Source organism: Arvicanthis niloticus, chromosome 12 (genome assembly GCF_011762505.2).
Source record: "Arvicanthis niloticus isolate mArvNil1 chromosome 12, mArvNil1.pat.X, whole genome shotgun sequence".
NCBI lineage: Eukaryota > Metazoa > Chordata > Mammalia > Rodentia > Muridae > Arvicanthis > Arvicanthis niloticus.
The window spans coordinates 29,787,951-29,805,246 of record NC_047669.1 but is presented as its reverse complement, the minus strand read 5'-3'; the positions used below and the strand labels follow the sequence as shown (position 1 = coordinate 29,805,246).

The 17,296-nt window shown below is 43.2% G+C and overlaps 1 protein-coding gene across 36 annotated transcripts in view; it reads right to left on the bottom strand.

The window, feature by feature from the left end:
• Window positions 1-264: 264 nt before the first annotated feature.
• Window positions 265-17,296, bottom strand: part of Zbtb20 (zinc finger and BTB domain containing 20) — a 716,739-nt gene continuing 699,707 nt past the window's right edge. For all 36 annotated transcript variants that reach the window (XM_076942937.1, XM_076942948.1, XM_076942927.1 and 33 more), the window contains 2 exons: window positions 10,641-12,245; window positions 265-4,638 (listed from right to left, as the gene is read on the bottom strand). In XM_076942937.1, the coding sequence (XP_076799052.1) occupies window positions 4,217-4,638; window positions 10,641-12,245 (2,027 nt within the window). In that variant the 3' untranslated portion in view covers window positions 265-4,216. The remainder of the gene's footprint in view (window positions 4,639-10,640; window positions 12,246-17,296) is intronic.

The following is a 17,296-nucleotide window of genomic DNA, read 5'->3' as shown; positions in this document are numbered from 1 at the left end:
ACTGTGACCTCCTAGATAGGAGAGAGGGGAATGGTAGCATCTGGGGCATGAGCCAGGATTACTTAACACCCTAACTCCTGGCTAAAAGAACTGGGATGGGAGAGTCTGCAGGAGGGTAAGTTCACAACAGTGAAAATACTTCTATAAAGATTTTCGTTTGGGATTACTGGGTGTGTATGTGTGTGTGTGTGGGGGGGGGAGTTGCTTCTCAGTTATTTGTTCTTGTTTTTTATTGTAGAGCTGAATCATATCCTTTAGTTCTAATTATTGTCTTTTGGGGGGGTATATTATATACAGGGGCTCTTTTTTTTTTTGTACAAGTGCTAGTACTAACAAATTCTTAGTTAAAATCATAGATTGTTTAAAAAAAAAATTATACTAGTATTCTTTTGCATACCAGCTCTTGTTCCCTGAACTTCTCAAGAGGTCTTCTGCCTGGGACACTTGCTTCCATCATGTGTGAATGTGTGCAGGTGTGTGCATGCACATGTGTGTAAGTGTTCCTGAATACTAAAAGGACCTTTTTTGTTTGTTTTTCTAATTTTAAAAGAACTGATAGCATTCCATCATAAAAACTGTAGGACTGAAAAACCTAAAAGTGTTAGTCTTTGTCATCTGCTCTTTCTTCTTTGTGATCGTTAATATCGAGTGCACATGGGAAGTCCTCAAGGCACCTGTAAGGTTTGAAGTGGGTGCAGACTAGCTTATCTTCTACAGTACAGGGCAGTTGGAACCAGCCCTTGGGAGGCCAGATAGACAGCACTAGCACTATAGAGCGCCTTAGCAGTCTGATGCCAATGGAGTGTCCTTTCAATTCTAGAAAGCACTATTTAAGGTTGGGAGATGTTTGAGGGAAAATACAGTAGGAATGAGCCTGTACAATAGGACTTGACCATGAATTCCTTAGGGCTCTCCCCACATGTTTTAAAAAGAAATATTCCCTTTATAGGGAAAGGATGTGTCTCAGAGTTTCAAGTCACCTGGTGTCCTTTTTTTTTACATGCTCTATAACAAATACTGGATTTTTAACCCAGTTGCTTAGCTTTTTGACAATGGCAAATCAGCATTAAGACAAATGGGATTCTTTCAGATGTAGTAAGCAGATGGGAAGTGTAACCTAACAGCACTCAAGGTAAGTTTTCCCAGGAACAGTCTGAGTTCTGACTACTTTACTTTTTTGACTAGAGACACTGCTTTCAATGTGCTCCTGTCAGCAGTGAGGAAAACTGAAGCTGTGCCTTGGCTTTCTCTTACTTGCTTTATATGATGAGGGATTTCACATCTTTTTTCCTCCAGATTAAGAAAAAATATCACAGAGTCAGTTTTTTGTTTTTCTGTTTTTTTCCTGGTGGGTTAAATGACTTACTCTTTGAACTATGCAAGTGACTCCATGATGTCGGTACTTAATGCTCCCTCTATTGGCAGTAAAAACACATTAAGTCACTCCTGACTTCCAATACTAACAACAGCAACAACAGCAGGGGTAGGGGAGGGAGAACTTCTGCATTTCTGAAGCTAATTTTTAAAACAGGTCACACAAGTTTTGGGGCATCCTTTTCTTAGAAATCACCGTAAGTGATACTCAGTAGTCAGTTATTCATCCAAATCCACACTACAACTTCTAGCAAAACATCCACTGAAGTAAGTAAGCACTGTAAGACCAACTTCAACGCCACAAATACTCCAGTTGCACAAACTACTAAACATCACAAAGAACTTATGGAAAAGATCCAAGTTAACCAATTGTCTAAAATATATGAATAAAATCAATTTAGTCATTATAGAGTTGCTTGCCTTGGAAAAATTTCCCTCATTTGCTGCCTTTGTGTGTGTGTGTGTATGTATATGTGTGTGTAAATAACATGCTAACAGAAAAATTAGGAGGAAAATTGAATTAAAACGTAGAGCAATTTAGAAAAGAAAATATCTTCTCTTTTCTCTTTTATAAAATGTAGTTTTTTGTTTCTGTGTTATTGGAATAGTTACGTTTCCTTTTAAGTGTGCTAAAACATGGCCAGTCATGAAATTACTTAGCAAATATTAGCTAGGTTTAAAAAGTCCTATTTTTTTTCTTTTAAGCGGGAACCCCTTCAGGACATTGTATGTAACTGGAAAATCTTATGATTTCTTGATCAAGACCAAAGAGAAATCCCAACTAGAAAGAGGAGCATCTGGGATGATGCTGGAGACTCATGGCCTTTTGAAAGCTGGATGTTAGCACAGAGAAACTGTTAATTTCCAAAAGAGCAAGAGTCAAGAACCAACCAAAGGATGATCATCCTGATCAGCCCTGCCAGTCATGGTGGAAAGAGTCAGAGGCTGTGAAAGGAAGAAAGGAGTTTTGGCATCAATGCACTGTGGTTTGTAACAGGCTTCTCATAGTGGCGCTCACACAGTGGAGAGGGAGAGGAGGCAGGGGAGAGGCATGTGGATTCCTTCTCCTGGTGGACCACAAAGGAAACGAACCCCTGTGTCAAGATCTCTAGACCACTAGTGTTTCACTAGAGGGGGAAAAAGCAAGGTTAATGGAAACTCTAGAATCCTAAGAGCTCAGTGAAATTTTGGAGAAGTTAAGAAATCTGCTTCTAAAAGAGCATGTCCCTCCCATGACAAAGGACAGAATTCTAGGTGGACGGTGGTAACTATTCAGTGGAGCCACTTAAGCTTGCTAGAAGTCAAAGATCTACGCATCAAAAACAGAGCAGCAGTTGAAATTACAGCAGGGTGGGTGGGCCTCGGAGGCCCTCAGCAACCCAGGCAATACTTTAAAACAATAAAAATTAAGAAAAAAATATGAAGAAAATATCCTTCCTCTCTTTCAAATATAACTTTAGTTGCCTTTTATTCTTTCTATCTGGAAGCAGTATCGCTAACCTTAACAGTCTTGACTTACCAAAAAATATATATATGTGTGTGAGACAAAGTAAAAGGGGTGGTGGCAGTGTATGTGAAACCAAAATGAGAAAAAAAAAAAAAATCACTTTTAACAATCTCACTTTTTTGTTTTTTTTTTTACACAAATACTGTTGTAAATATATTAAAAAAATCAGCATTCTATCTGGTAAACATCACTTTTGCCCCTCTATAAATTTTTGAATTAAAAAAGCCTCAAGAACTTTTACTGTCCCCCCACCCTCCATTTCTCTTTCTTTTTCTCTTCCACAAGAATATATCCTGACACTTTTTTTTTTTTTTTTTTGCAAAGATTGTTGGAAATAATCCTTCTCTCGTACCTAGAAACATAGGTGCAAATCTGTAATCTTTGTTTTATCTGCATTCCTGCCTTTCATGAAAGTCCCTCTTGATTGTGCTGAGGCGGTGGCTCAGCGAAGACACTGAATAAATACGATAGCCACTGTTGCTTGTTGCTTGTCCAAGTCTTCCTGGCTTCTGCTGAAAGGGGCGGGGATGTGGAGGAGGTGGGCCAGCATCTGTGGACCAGGCAGACCTGGGGGAGAAGCCTGCCACACAGCTGTTCCCGACTCCACTGGGCTCACCGCCTCCTCCCATCCCAGAGCCCTTTAATGAAATCAGACAATGTGGTAGGTGGGATCAGCAGGGCCTTTCCTCTGGGTTTTCAACCAGAAGTGATATTCCACAGTTTAAACTGCTTACTGTGAAGTCCAAGTGGCCAGAATTGTGAAATGTCCACTGAAACACTGTGAGCGGTGTACTTAAAGACAGCAGGCCTTTATATCTCGTAATAAATTTTGTAGTGCTCTTCACGAGTGGAAAAACAATTTTTCTTTTTTTTTTTAAACATTTTTTTAAAACTTTTTTAAAAGATTTTTTTGTTTGTTTTTGTGTGTGTGTGTGTGGTTTTTTGCTTTTTTTGTTTTGTTTTTGTTTTGTTTTTGTTTTTTTTGTTTGTTTGTTTTTTTCTGTTTTTGTAAAGAAGGGTTGTATTTAGAGGCCAGTAGCTAGAGATCCAACCAGTGGACCTCCTGAAGCACTACCAGGCCTTAAGGCCACCATCCAAGGGAGACTGGGAAAAGTATTATCCGCCCAAGCCCCCGGAAATGTAATGTACCAGCAGGCAAAAAACAGTTCTTCATGTAGTACAAAATGAAACGGAACAAAAACAAAAACAGAAAGTAAAAATGAAACCAAAACATTTCTTAAATTCTAGTGCCATAGCTTTTTGTCTGTCTGTTTGCTTGTTTCTTTCTTTTGTTGTTGTTTTGTTTGGTTCATAAGAAAGAGAGAAAGGTACTACTTATCCGTCAGACACATGCATCCTCATGTGGTCGTTGAACTGCTCGATTTGGTCAAACTTTGCTGGGCAGACGGAGCAGACGTAAGTGGTCCCCTCTGTGCAGGCCACCACGCCTGGTGGACCGGCGCGGGCACCTGGGGGCGTGCCTGCAGGAGGGGTCCCGTTGCTGGCACTGTGCAGGGCCACATGTCGCTCCAGCAGGGTCTTGTGGGAGAACTTCTTTTTGCAGATGTAGCACTCATAGGACTTCTCCCCGCGGTGCAGGCGCATGTGCACATTGAGGGAACTCTTCTGGGTGAAGCGCTTGTTGCAGATGCTACACTGGTACGCTCGCACTCCTGTGTGCGTCACCATGTGCTTGATAAGGTAATCCTTCAAGGAGAAGGAGCGCCAACAGATGCTGCACTGGTGGGGCTTCTCACCTGGTGGTGTGAGAAGAGACAGCAAGCAGGACAGAAGAAGACACAGCCAGAGTGGGAGAATGAGAGGGAAAACAAGACAACAAAAAAAGAAAAACAGAAAGTTAAAAAAACAAAGTAAAAATTGATTGTTTCATTGATCATCCTTGATTGGAAAGATCTAAGCCTCTCTGGCTTCCTTTTCAGAGCAAGCTTGTTTCAAGAATGCCAGGAGAGTTTTCCATTTCCCCAAGACTCAAAACTGCTCCCTTGTTCAGTAACAACATGCAACCACCTAACTCTTCAAAGGTCACTTGGAAGAAAAACCAAGAGGCTACTTTGTAAGAGTCATTCTCGGTACCGTTATTAAAGATTCACATATTTCCAGTTAATATTATCAAACAAATATAAGAGTTAAGAGAAATGCCTTTGGAGGGAGGGGCTTGCTATAATCACTGTGAAGTGAGAGTACTGGCTGTATAACTTGATTCTTTTCAGAAAGTCTCCATTCCCACTATTCGGCCTAGTAAATGCACACATTATTGACTGTATCTGATAAAAGTCTTCCTGAGAATGAACTGGCTATTCTGTGTTGACTTCATTGTCCTGAAGATTGACCTCACTGACTGTGACAGCTGGGTAGATGGGGGACAACCATTGAGTCTTCAGCCTTGTTCAAGCCTAGGTACCAACACACTGTGCGCCATCAAAAGAAATCACTCAGAGCCTCTGAGGTACACCATCCTGCTTACCTCACTGTGATGGTGTTGACAAGAAATACATATGGAATCATTTTGTAGACCACCAAGGGTGGTGTGGGAATATTTGCATGGCATTCTTATTACAAGGCTACATCCTCCCCCCATTAAATGGTTCCATATGCTTTTTGAACTTTTAGGTCAATTTCTAAAATAGTTTTTTTCTGTCTACTTTTTTTTTTCCCTTGGCTAGCTGGCACAACCCTTTTTTCTTGTGTGTTTACTGCTTTGTCTGCCATTGGCTCTGAAACCAAATGATCTAGCTAGTTAAAAATAGTAAGGTAAGAATAGTCACTGGATGGTGACATGGGGGACCCCTGAAAGCCCATGGGTCCAGGACATCACCTTGGATAATTGTTTAAAAGACTTGCTTTTTTTTTTTTTTTTTTTTTTTTTTTGAAATTAATATTGGTTCTCAACACTTGTTCTCTGATTTTGACAGATGACAACTTCTCTAAAGTATATGATCTGCCTCTTCCACCTCATTACTGATAGCCCAAAGGAGGCATTTGCCTAGGGTGCCTAAAGCCCCATGTCTGAGGCCTTCTCAGGGAAGGTGCAGCAGGCCAAAGGAGCTGCTTCTTAGGCTTGAGTTAACTCCCCTTTAAATAAGGGCTTGGCTGTCCTCAGTTTTCCATTCTGAAGGAGGCTGATGGATCATGGTAAGAAGGGCAGTAAAGCACCCAAGCACTAAATGTTTATTATGCCAGGTTCTGGATCAAATGCTTCATATTTATGTTTCATCTTATGGAGCTTTCTCTACTTAGACAATTTTCTTGGTATTTCTAACATAAGGGAGCTTGAATGAAAGCTCTCTGACGGGGAAGTATGAAGTACAGAATCCTAGGGCTAAAAGAGAATCGTTTAATTTTTAGATTAAAATAGGAGAATCTGGGGAAGGCTTACTGCTAAAGAGCTCAGCCTATACATAGTGTTTACATTTGTAAGTTTTTGAAAATGAGAGATCCCCTTGGAGACAACCGTGCGTGTTATTTTTAGTTGAGGCATGGCTGTCAGCTGTAAACATGCTTGCGACTCAGCTGGTCTTTGCTGTCTTTGTGCTCTCAGTATCACTTATAGTGGCTAAGAGAGGCTGGATGGGTATCTCTTAGAACATGTCCACCTGTCACCTTTAATGGGAAGCATGCCTTAAACTGCAGATGGTGTTTTGGCATGCTAGGAAGGTGAAACTCTGTTAAAATGCTCTTGCTGTTTGAACGTTCACCTTCTGACTGTGCTTTTCCTCCAGGCAAGGTCACCAATCAAGGCCCTTTACTTTCACACCCTTCTAATCCCACTACAAATTGATTCTTCACAGTTGTCATCTTCTCCTCTGGCACACATATACGTAGGTTGTTTGTATGCATGTAGTATGGTTATGTCAGTAATTATTTGTGTGACCCTGAGCTCTTTACGTGTTTTCATCTCTCTGGGTTTGTTTTGCCTTCTGTAAGTGATAAATTGGACCAAGCATTTGATATGGCTCTGTGGATTTACTGGTCTTCATCTCAGGGTGGTCAACAACCCCTAAGGTCTCTAGTCCTGGCCTTGTCAGCAAACTACCTGAGGGCAACCGGCTTACTCACTCACTGCTTGGGCAGTCCCACATGTTTAAATAGGACAAAGTATCTACTTGTCTGCCCTACCACAGGAAAATGGGATGGTTGTTAACGAGCAAAGTGCGTGCAAGGCACCTATGCGCTGGTCAGAGGAAGGTGTTCTCTAAATTACTGCAGTGCTGGGGTGACGGAGTTGAGCACTTCAGGGACTGCCCATATGTCCTGGGTGTATTTTCATATCAGTCATCTGCCCACACTTGCCCTTTTTACATGGAAAGATTTGAAACAACATCACTCAGCAGGAATCATAACATTTCCTATCAGCTTACTCCCCTACATATTACTGATAGCAAACCTAAACGGAAATGGGGCACTGTTCATGAAATGAGTGGTCTGTAGAGCATCACACTGCAGGTGGAGAAGTCTGAGGTTAACATGATAAACTGTCACAGATGGCTTTCTGGGTTGAAGCATAAGGTTCATGTCCGTCCGCAAGTCTGGGTTGTTAGGCAGTGTCACAGAATGCAAAGAGGATATGTGAACCATGACATGAAGGGCAGCGGCAAAGGACTCCCTGACTTTAAACTGATCTGTTCTGGGGAAGGAGTCTGATATGAATTCCATTTCTTGGCTGAGTGACTTGGGCATGTTATCCAAGCTTTCTAAGCCTTGGTTTCCTTATCTAGAACTTGGTAATGGTTCAAAAGTGCATGTGTGGCAACTTGTTTTGAATATTAATGATTAGGCACTTAGCACCGAGTATGGGTCATTTTATGGAAAGCCAAACTGTTGTATCCAGCCTGCAGGAACTGAGGATAACGTAAACCAACTGAGAAATCACTACGCTGCATAGGAAAGTAGATCCTGAGTTAAACAGAAGCAAAACCAAAGCAACAAAAACAATGTTTCAGATGATCCCTAAAGCAGGCTGTTTTACTGAGGCTAGTTTTAAAAGGTAAAGCATGTAGTCTACTCTTAGTCATACACATTAGTGAAAGAGGCGGTTCCATACATTAACACAGAACACAGAACTCTTCTTTGGGTGAGCATGGTAGGGATGGTTGGTATGTGTGTTCGTGTGTCCATGTGTGTGTGTGTGTGTGCGTGCTTGTTTGTGTGTGTGTGTATGTGTGTGTGTGCACACGTGCACGTGCGTGCATGTGTGTCAGAAAACCAAAACAGGATGCTTGGTGAGTATAAAAAAAGCCAGGAAGTCAGAGGAAGAGGAAAGAGAGGTGTTCTGGGAAGTACAGGGCCATTGAATGGGAAAAATGAAGACGGGACCAGAAGACAGGAAAAGGCTTGGTACTAACAGTGGGAATGTGGTCAAACCCATTGGCTGCACAGTTCCTCTTGGTGTCTGGTGAAGACAACAGGGAGCAGTAGGACACGGAGGGTGTGATTTGATCTTTCTGCCTATTCCCTGCTGACTATGTAGGAGGGATTGCCAACTGGGGACACATACATTAACAAACTTCTGGGAATTCATGGACACCTCAGGCATTTTGGTGGTAAGCGGGATTCTAAATACCTAGGGGGAACAGTTTCTTACATCAGCTGACTTCTTACAGTGTTGTGAGTGGGGCGGATGTTAACACTCTAAAAAGTGGTATCTCCTGTTACTTTTGTGTTGACACCTTCAAGATCCCAACAAATGAACGATAGCCTAGCGTAAGATAAGTTCCTGATCCCTGCTAACTCCCCTACCACTGAAAACAGCTAGTTCCTTTATCATGCTGGAAAATGCATGGTGTTTTTGTAATATATATTCCTACGTGTCAGTGATAGCTATAGCATTCATAATCAAATGCTTCTGTGTCCATTACTTCATTCTCAGATAACTTATTAAGACCCCCCCAAAATTATGGTTCCAGTTCAACCTAGAACCTAAAGTCATTTAGTTACAACGTGGAAAAACTGAGGTTTTCCTCCTCTAACCACATAGTCACCATCTTGAGAGATTTAACTGTCCACCTCCTATGTGGGTGGCAGTGCCATTGTCTTGTGTCTCTCTTGGTAGCCTATTGCTAACACTGACATGCCACAGCTATTACTCTTTTCCCATTGAATTGATGGCTGAAAAAGCTGGGTTTCCAAAGAAACAAGCAGAATTATCTTACGTGCAAAGGATATCAATGGGCTGAAAAACATCACCAACGGATGGGCTGTTGATAATATGATTCAGAAAAAAGCCAAAGAACTATCATTTGTTGGTGAAAAGCCACAAGTGAGACTATAGATACTGCACAATATATTCTAAAGCTATTTTTTTAAAGAAAGAAATCTAAAAGTCGTGCAGAGAAAAGAATGCATTTATGTATAAGTTCCTTGAATTAAGTTCTCCTGGAAAGCATGTCCACATTTTTGAACATTCATTTACATACTCACTCAACAAACATTTGCTAAGCAACTACATATGCTAGCCCATATTCATTTATAGATTTTTTTTTTAAAGTAAAATGCCCTAAGTTTGGATCTTAAAAGAAAGTTCCACCTGGAGTTTCCAGATAAATTATATGATACCCTGTTGTTTGTCTTGATATCCATGGCAACAGCAAGACTTATTCTTCTAACATCCTCCATCTCTGGCTTTGGATCCCTCCCACTCCTTTATTTTGACCTCTGTTTTGTCTCTTGATGGGAGAAGTGAGAAAGAACCCTGCTTTGTCCCATGAAGAATGGCTTGTGCTATCTTTCTTTTTCTCTGATTCTTTGGCTTCCATGTTTAACATTGAAATATAGATGGACTTTCCAAACTGCCAGTGGCAAGTAACTCTGGGAGAAAGGGCAAATGAGGATCATTCGACCCCAAATGGAGTTGCGACCCACAGATTGAGGACCACTGTCTTATATGGAGGCATTTCTATTTGTGTCCGTCCCATTGTGGAGCTAAGGAAAGGGCAGTCTTTGAGGCTTGGAGCGCTTTCTCTCTGGATTGGTAGGATTCAGGGAACCACTATCTTTCCCAAGCCCTCTTGATAGTATCTTCACAAAACTATCCATTCTGTCTTTAAAGACCCCTAGTTACTGGAGCCCAGTTTCTTTGGAGAAGCAAACAGCTCAGAGCAGCTTGGACTCTTCAACTTCTTTGGTTATTTAGTTGAAAGACTGTCCATAAAGCTTTCAGTGGCTCAATTTTATTTATTTATTTATTCATCTTTGGAACATCTTTTCTCCTCTCAGCCATCTAAATAATGCTAATAATAGCTATAACATCTATGATATTTACCATGCTAGGGACATCTTTAGGTCATATATGTTAATCAATATAATTCTCAGAGACAGCACAAGGAAGGTATATCACGACCATCCATCCATCCATCCATCCATCCATCCATCCATCCATCCATCCATCTCCCTCCTCCCCACCTCCAGAAGTCAAAGTTTAAAGTATTACGTAGTTTCAACCAAGGTGGCACAGTTTGGTAGTAAGTAACTGGGCCTGAAATCCAGGCCCAGCAATCTGTCTCCAAAGAGCAAGCTTTGAATCTACAGTATGTCATCTCCAAAACACAGGTACTTGAATATAGGTCATGCCTTTTCCATAAAGGATTTTTGTGATTTGGGAGTACCTTATTCCTATGATAAGTATGATAAGTACAGCTAGATTTCTTTATAAAGGGGACCTATGGTGGGGTTTCTTTGAGATCTGAGCTCTGTTGCTCCCACAGATGGCCCTCCACACCCTGGTCAGAGAAGGGGCACTCACCTGTATGTACGAACATGTGCTTGACGTAGTTCTGTTTGGCTGTGAAAGTCTTGTTGCAGAGAGTGCACTCATAAGGCTTTTTGTCGCCTTGCCCACTGGCTGTGCTGTGGCCTGCAGATGAGGCCAGGGGCTGTGGCGCTGGCAGCTGTGCAGTAAAGGTAGACAGGCCGGGCTGGGACACTGTCACAAACTGGGTCTGCTGGCCTGTCAGGGGCTGTGGCAGGCTGAAAAGAAAAGGCTTGGGGCCACTGCCCGCGGGCTGGGTAGTGAAGAGGGCTGGCAGATAGGTGTTGCCAGCTGTGCCAATGACCTGTGTGTTGCTGGTCAAGGTCAGAGGCATCCTCAGGTTGCTGGTGAGGGTTTCTGTCTGGCGTAAATAGAGCTGGGTACTTGGCAATGGCTGCCCAATGGATGTGTTGACTGAAGGCTGCTGTAGGACGCCCTTATCGGAGCTGTTACTGACAGTGATGACTGTGTTGTCCATCTCTACCTCGTTGCTTCTCTCAGGAGAGGAGGCACCTGTTTCTAGCTGGTTTGGCTGGGCACTGCTCTCAGCTGGGGCTTCTGCTGCCTGCTCAGGTTGGGCAGGTTCCGCCTGACCATCCCTTGTGGCTCCTGCCCCAAACTGCTGTTCCACTGAGTCTGGTTCGGTGCCAATAGAGGAGCTGACCCCGGAATCAAAGCTTTCACCTTTGGGCTCGCTCTCTGTGCCCTCTGCTTGGTCAGTGTCTTCTGTGCACTCCTCCGATTCATTGCGCTCTAGGATCTGCACCCTTTGCTGCCCATAGTAGTCATAGTCATCCTCCATTTCCTGCTTGATGTGGATGTTACCCACCAGGGTCTGGATGCGCACAGGCCGGGGCTGCTTGCGGCAGTGCGTGGTCTCAGGGGTGGTGGACAGGTAGCGCTCCATTTGCTGGGAGCGCTCATGGATGCGTGTGATCCAGCTGGGGTCTTCCATGTGGTGGTCACGGGGCAGGCCGAGAGCAGTTTCGTGGTGGCTGACCACTGCACCACTGTAGAAGGAGCGCTCGCCACTGCCATTCTGCATGGAGCAAGCATAGAGTGCAGAGTAGATTCGGTCCACACTGTGCTGTGGGTGGCTCTGCAGGTAGCCTGATTCTGTGTCACTGCTCTGGCCAGATGTGCCTGACTCTGGTGTGCCTCTTGGTGTGTCCTGACCGGAATCCTGGATGCCTGGGAACACATCGCCCACGTTTTGTGACACGATGCGTGTACACTCATCTATGACTGTTTTGATCTGCAGGATGCTGGCGGCTGTGAGGATCTGCAGAGCTTCCGACTGTGAGACTCTCAGCACACCGCTGTACATGAAGTCAATGAGCTTTTGCACCGACTGTACGGACACCACCGACGGGATTTCGATGTCGCTGTAGCCCAGCAGCAGCTTATCCTGGAAAAAGGGGCTGCCGGCTGCCAGCACGCAGCGATGTGCGCGCAGCATGCTCCCGTGGATGCGAACCGTCACGTCACAGAAGTGGCCACGGTTGCGCTGCTCGTTGAGGGTCTCGAGCACGGAATTGCTGAAGTTGTGAAGGTTGATGCTGTGAATGCGCTCGGTCATCCCCTTGCAACTGATGTCACCTGTAGTATAGTGAGGCAAATAACAAGACAGGGCACACAGTCATATATAGCTGATGGCATTTCTAACTCAGGTCTTAGAAGAGTAAAGCCAGAGCCACCCTCCTTGCAGATGCACACACAATCCGGGAGAAAGCTGGGAAGCCTGCACACACAGCCTAGGCAACTGATGCCTTGAGTTTCCCCACCTCTGAACTTAGTGTTCCAGCTAGTTTGGATATTGCATTCATACAGATCCACATCCACATTCAGGCAATGTTGTTTTCTAAAAGGATAACCAGATAGATGGGTGGTTGCCTGCTGTTCCTGTAACTGCAGCATGGTGCGAAGATGTATGTTAGCCCAGGGAACACTCCACCCTGCCTCATTCTGGACAGGCCTAATCCCAAGTCCTCTGGGAAACTTTAATTCCTGTCTTCAGGTTACAGATGTTTCTTATTCTATCACTAGGCAGCAACAATATCCATAGTTTAAAAATTAATCCATTCCTAGTTTACATGGCATATTAATATCAGATCCTATATCCGATTTGCAAAACTTCTTAGAAAATTCAAGCCAGACTAAGATGGTTACCACACCACTGCCACCACCCTTTCCAGATGACAGGAGGCATGCAGAATGCAATCTGCTTGCAGACAATGAACTTTTTTGCTGCTTCTGTATCTCCTCTCTCTTACCACCCTTGATAGTCTGCACACTTACACTGATGGTTCTGTGAGATACTGGTGATGCTGCTGCTGGTGATGAGGAAGGGATTTCGTTGTTTGTTTTTAAGACAGTCTCTCAATGTGCCACTTAGGCTGTCCTGGAACTCTCAAGTAGACCAGGCTGGCCTTGAACTGAGAGATCCTCCTGCCTCTGCCTCCAGAATTAAAGGTGTACTTGCACCACCACTCCCAGAAAGAAGGAATGTTTTAAAAGGCCAGATCTGTTGTAAAAGGCTGAGTGGGATCATATTAGGTGATCACATTTATTATTTAAAATGGGCGCTTAGAGTAAAAGCGAGCACTGTTCATAATGAGGCCAGGAGAGCAGCAGTGAACTGGAGGTAGTGCATAAGCTTCATTTGAGCAACAGGGTGTTTAGCAGAACTTTTACACCTTTCCCACAAGGAAAACAATAATCTTGGTGGAGGCTCTGCTCGTCTGACCAACTGCCATCCCTACGTTCCAGGCTGTCTACACAGGTGACAATGTTGTTAACATCATTCCATACTGAGAAGAAAGCAGATGGCTATGGCACAGTCCCAGGGATTTCCCATTTTTCTACCTCAGGCCTCAGACGTCTCTTAAGAATACCTTTCCATAAGCCATATACCATTCTTCAGTCAGAACCATACTTGTAACTTCACAATCTGCAATGTTTTATTTTGAGAGAAAACATGATTGGATTAAAAGGTACCTAAAAGATTAGTGAGGAACACTTCTGGTTCTCTCTGTGAGAGGCACCATCACTGATGATTAGATTATGAGGGGTCTGAGTTAATGAACTGATTAAGCTCTTCATAGATTCCATAATAAGATGCTGTTTGGGGGAGGTAGGACTTGGTTGGAGGAAGTAATCATTGATCGCGTGCCCTGTGGGGTTGTATCTTGCCATGGCTTCTTGGATTCTCTCTCTCTGCTTCCTTTACTCTATGAGGTTATCTATGCGTCCTGCCATATGTGCTCATTACAATAGGACCAAGAAAGCGTGGGTTGAACCCTCTGAAATCATGAGCCAAGACCATTCTTCCCAGTGCTAGCTGGCTTTTGTCAACTTAACATAGGCCATGACACTAAGGAAGAGGAAATCCCAATTGAGGGATCACATCCATCACATTAACCTATTTTTATGGGACATTTTCTTGACTGCTAATTGGAGGAGGAGAGCCTAGCCAGCCCTGGGCAGGTGGTTTGCGGGAGGATGAGAATGAGGCTGAGCAGGAGCTGGAGAGCAAGCTGTCTTCGTCAGTGCTCTATTGCTGTTAAGAAACTTGGTGACTAAGACAACTCTTATAAAACAAAGCATTCAATCAGGGCTTGCTTTCAGTTCCAGAGGTTTAGGCCATTGTCACTGTGGTATACTTGGTGGTGGAGAAGTTGAGAGTTCAACATCTGAATCCACAGGCAGCAGGAGAGAGCGACTGAGCTAGGCTTGGGCTTTTGAAAGCTGTCCCCCAGTGAGATACTTCCTCCAACAAGGCCGCGCCTACTTTAACAAAGCAGGAGCTCCTAACCATTCTCAAATAGTGCCACTTCCTGCTGCCTAAGCATTCAAATATGGAAGCCTATGGGAGCCATTCTTATTCAAACCACAACACAGGTGTTCCTGCTAATTCTGCTTCAGTTCCTCCCCAAGGCTTCTTCCTTGCTCTACCTCTTGTATCATTCAGTGATGCAATCTCTTTCAACTTCCGTCAGGTTTATTATGTGCCCGAAATACTGTATTACGCTTTCTAACTTTTTCATGTAATCATAAAATTCTAGTTGCACAATTGAATGCGTATGGCAAATCCCCACTCTATATGCTATACAAAATATATCCCTAAATGAATATCCCAGTAATTCAGGAATGGATGTTCAGGAATTGACTCAATAGATCATGTTCCAGCTTCTTGCTGAGTTTTATATTCTAGATATACGCATATGTAGAAGGAAAATGATAAGGGCAAACTTTTCTTCAAGCCTTATTATCTGTTAAGCACTGTCCAAATCACTCTGCATATTATACCATTTAATCCTCAGAGCAGCCATGGGGGGCAGGTTGTATTATTATTGCCATTTATATACTGGGCTGATACGGTGGTAGAGTTGGTGTATGACAGCAGGTGGTGTGGCTCTGTATTTCTCTCTAGACAGTTCCACAACATCACGTGTTGTATCTATATGGGAGCTACCATCAGGGGCCCATACAGCTGCTCCAACTACCAGCTCTCAAGTTAAAAGTTAAAAAGACTGCCTCCAGCCTTTGGCTTCTAGGCCTCCAGACTTCACTGTAGCTTAAACATGTACACATGCATGTGACAGCATGCAACAGATATCTAGCAGCACAGTTAAATGGCTATAAACAGATGGCAGGAAAATCACCATCTCTGGGTAGGGTGGGCTTATTAGCACACTTCTCTTTACACAGGTAGACATCAGTGCACACTTGATCACGATGACAGTCACATGCACTGTAATGCAGAGGTCAGACGACACAATTGGCTTCTTTCCTCAGAGTCTAAGCAGCAGCTCCTTCACAACTGGTACTCTGGTTAACATCTGGTTAACATCTGGTTAACATCCTTGTGTGTTTTTACCCAGTAAGAAATTCTCTCCTATATAAGAACCCCCCCCCTTTTTTTTTTGCAGCAATCCAATGTATTTTCAGGACATTATTTTTCGTTCTGTTTGAGGTAAGAGAATGTTATGGTTCTAAAAGTTTCTACCTGATTTAATCAACGTTCTATACAGTAAGCAACTAGCAGAATTGGGGTTAGAATCCATGTTTCTTGATGCTCTGAGGAGTGACACTTTGATTGTCCAGGATCTAGGACCATCCTCATTCTGAGAGAGAGTGAGAGAAAGAGAGGGAGAGAGAGAGAGAGAGAAAGAAAGAGAGGGAGAAAGAGTGAGAGCAAGCAAAAGCTTTGCTTTGAGACATTGCTTAAGAGATGAGAGTAATAAAATAGTATTAAAAACCTATTTTATCTTACATATCCACACATTCACACATGCACGAGAACAGCTTCACGAGAAAAATTTGCTTTTTTAAATAAACTGAAGATTTAGCCAATTTAAACAATCAGGTTATTTGCTAAATAGTCTATATGAGTATAATATTATCATTGTCATCAATTTCACTGAAAACCAGAGAGGAAAATGTAAACCTATGTGCAGATACAAGCTGACCTTATCAGTCATCTGGATTTTTATGGACAAGATTCTAAACATCTCCTTGACTACACTTGGCCCCCACTGCAGTAAGCTGCCATAAAAGGCTGGCTTCTCTTTCGCTGGTGGTGGTACAGATAGGATGGAGAGACTTTGCCTCTCCATTCAGGCATGCCTCCTTCTTCCAGCACACAATGCAGAGGCAGTTCCTTTCCCAGGCTTGCTTTTATTTTTAACTCAAATACAGTGGGAAAGTTTCTGCCACAGTGAGGCAAAGTCCAGGCTTTTGTGAACATGTCCTTTTCATCCAGTGAACATTAATGTATAGATTCTAATGGAATACATTTGAAATAGTCTACTGTAGATTTGTCCCCCATTGAAAACAAATCTTGATTAGATGGTATTCAAGAACTGTATAGGAAGGAATGGTGTGAAAATGCTAACTCCATTCTTTCTAAGATTGGCACTGAATAGGCATCTGGGCTATTCAAAATAAGCAAGAAAAAAACCCCACAAAAAGCCCAGACACCCCTAAACCAAATAATCTCCCTCCCCAGGAAACCCCAACTCTTCAAAAACTACACAACCTTACATAGATTTTTGTGTATTTGAAAATGCCACATTGCTGTAAGAAAGCTGTCAGTGGCATGAGAAGACTGTTATTAAAAATAGATCTCTTCATATTATCTTAAAAGAATATCCTCCCCACCTGGCTTTGCACCAGAGTAAAAAGTCAGCCTGTGATGACACTCCCTGGGAACATTCAAGAAACTGTCCTAAGGACAGTGAGGATGTAATTATTCCAAGTGACTGTTCCCTGAGAGCACACACAAATGATGGTGCTGAGGCAGGGCTGAGTCCCCAAGAAGAAATCTGCCTGAAGAAATGGGCGGTGCAGGGCCTGGTGCTGGTTTTATAGGAACTTTGCCCCTGCCTGTCCTGTAAGCTGCAGGGGTCCAGGGCTAAGCTTTAGCATGAGAATGAAAAGCTGCCCCAGAATAAGAGAAACCGGACAAGAAAAGGAACAGCAGGCAATACAATCTTTTTTAATTAGGTGTGAAATCCAGTTCTTTCTCAGGCAGGAGAGCAAAGGGATATATAAAACAGAGGAGGACAAGGATAAGGTGCATGGGAGGGTTTGAAGAGGGGGGATGGGAAAGCATGGCTGGAAAAAGGAGGAAATACCAGTTCTCAAAT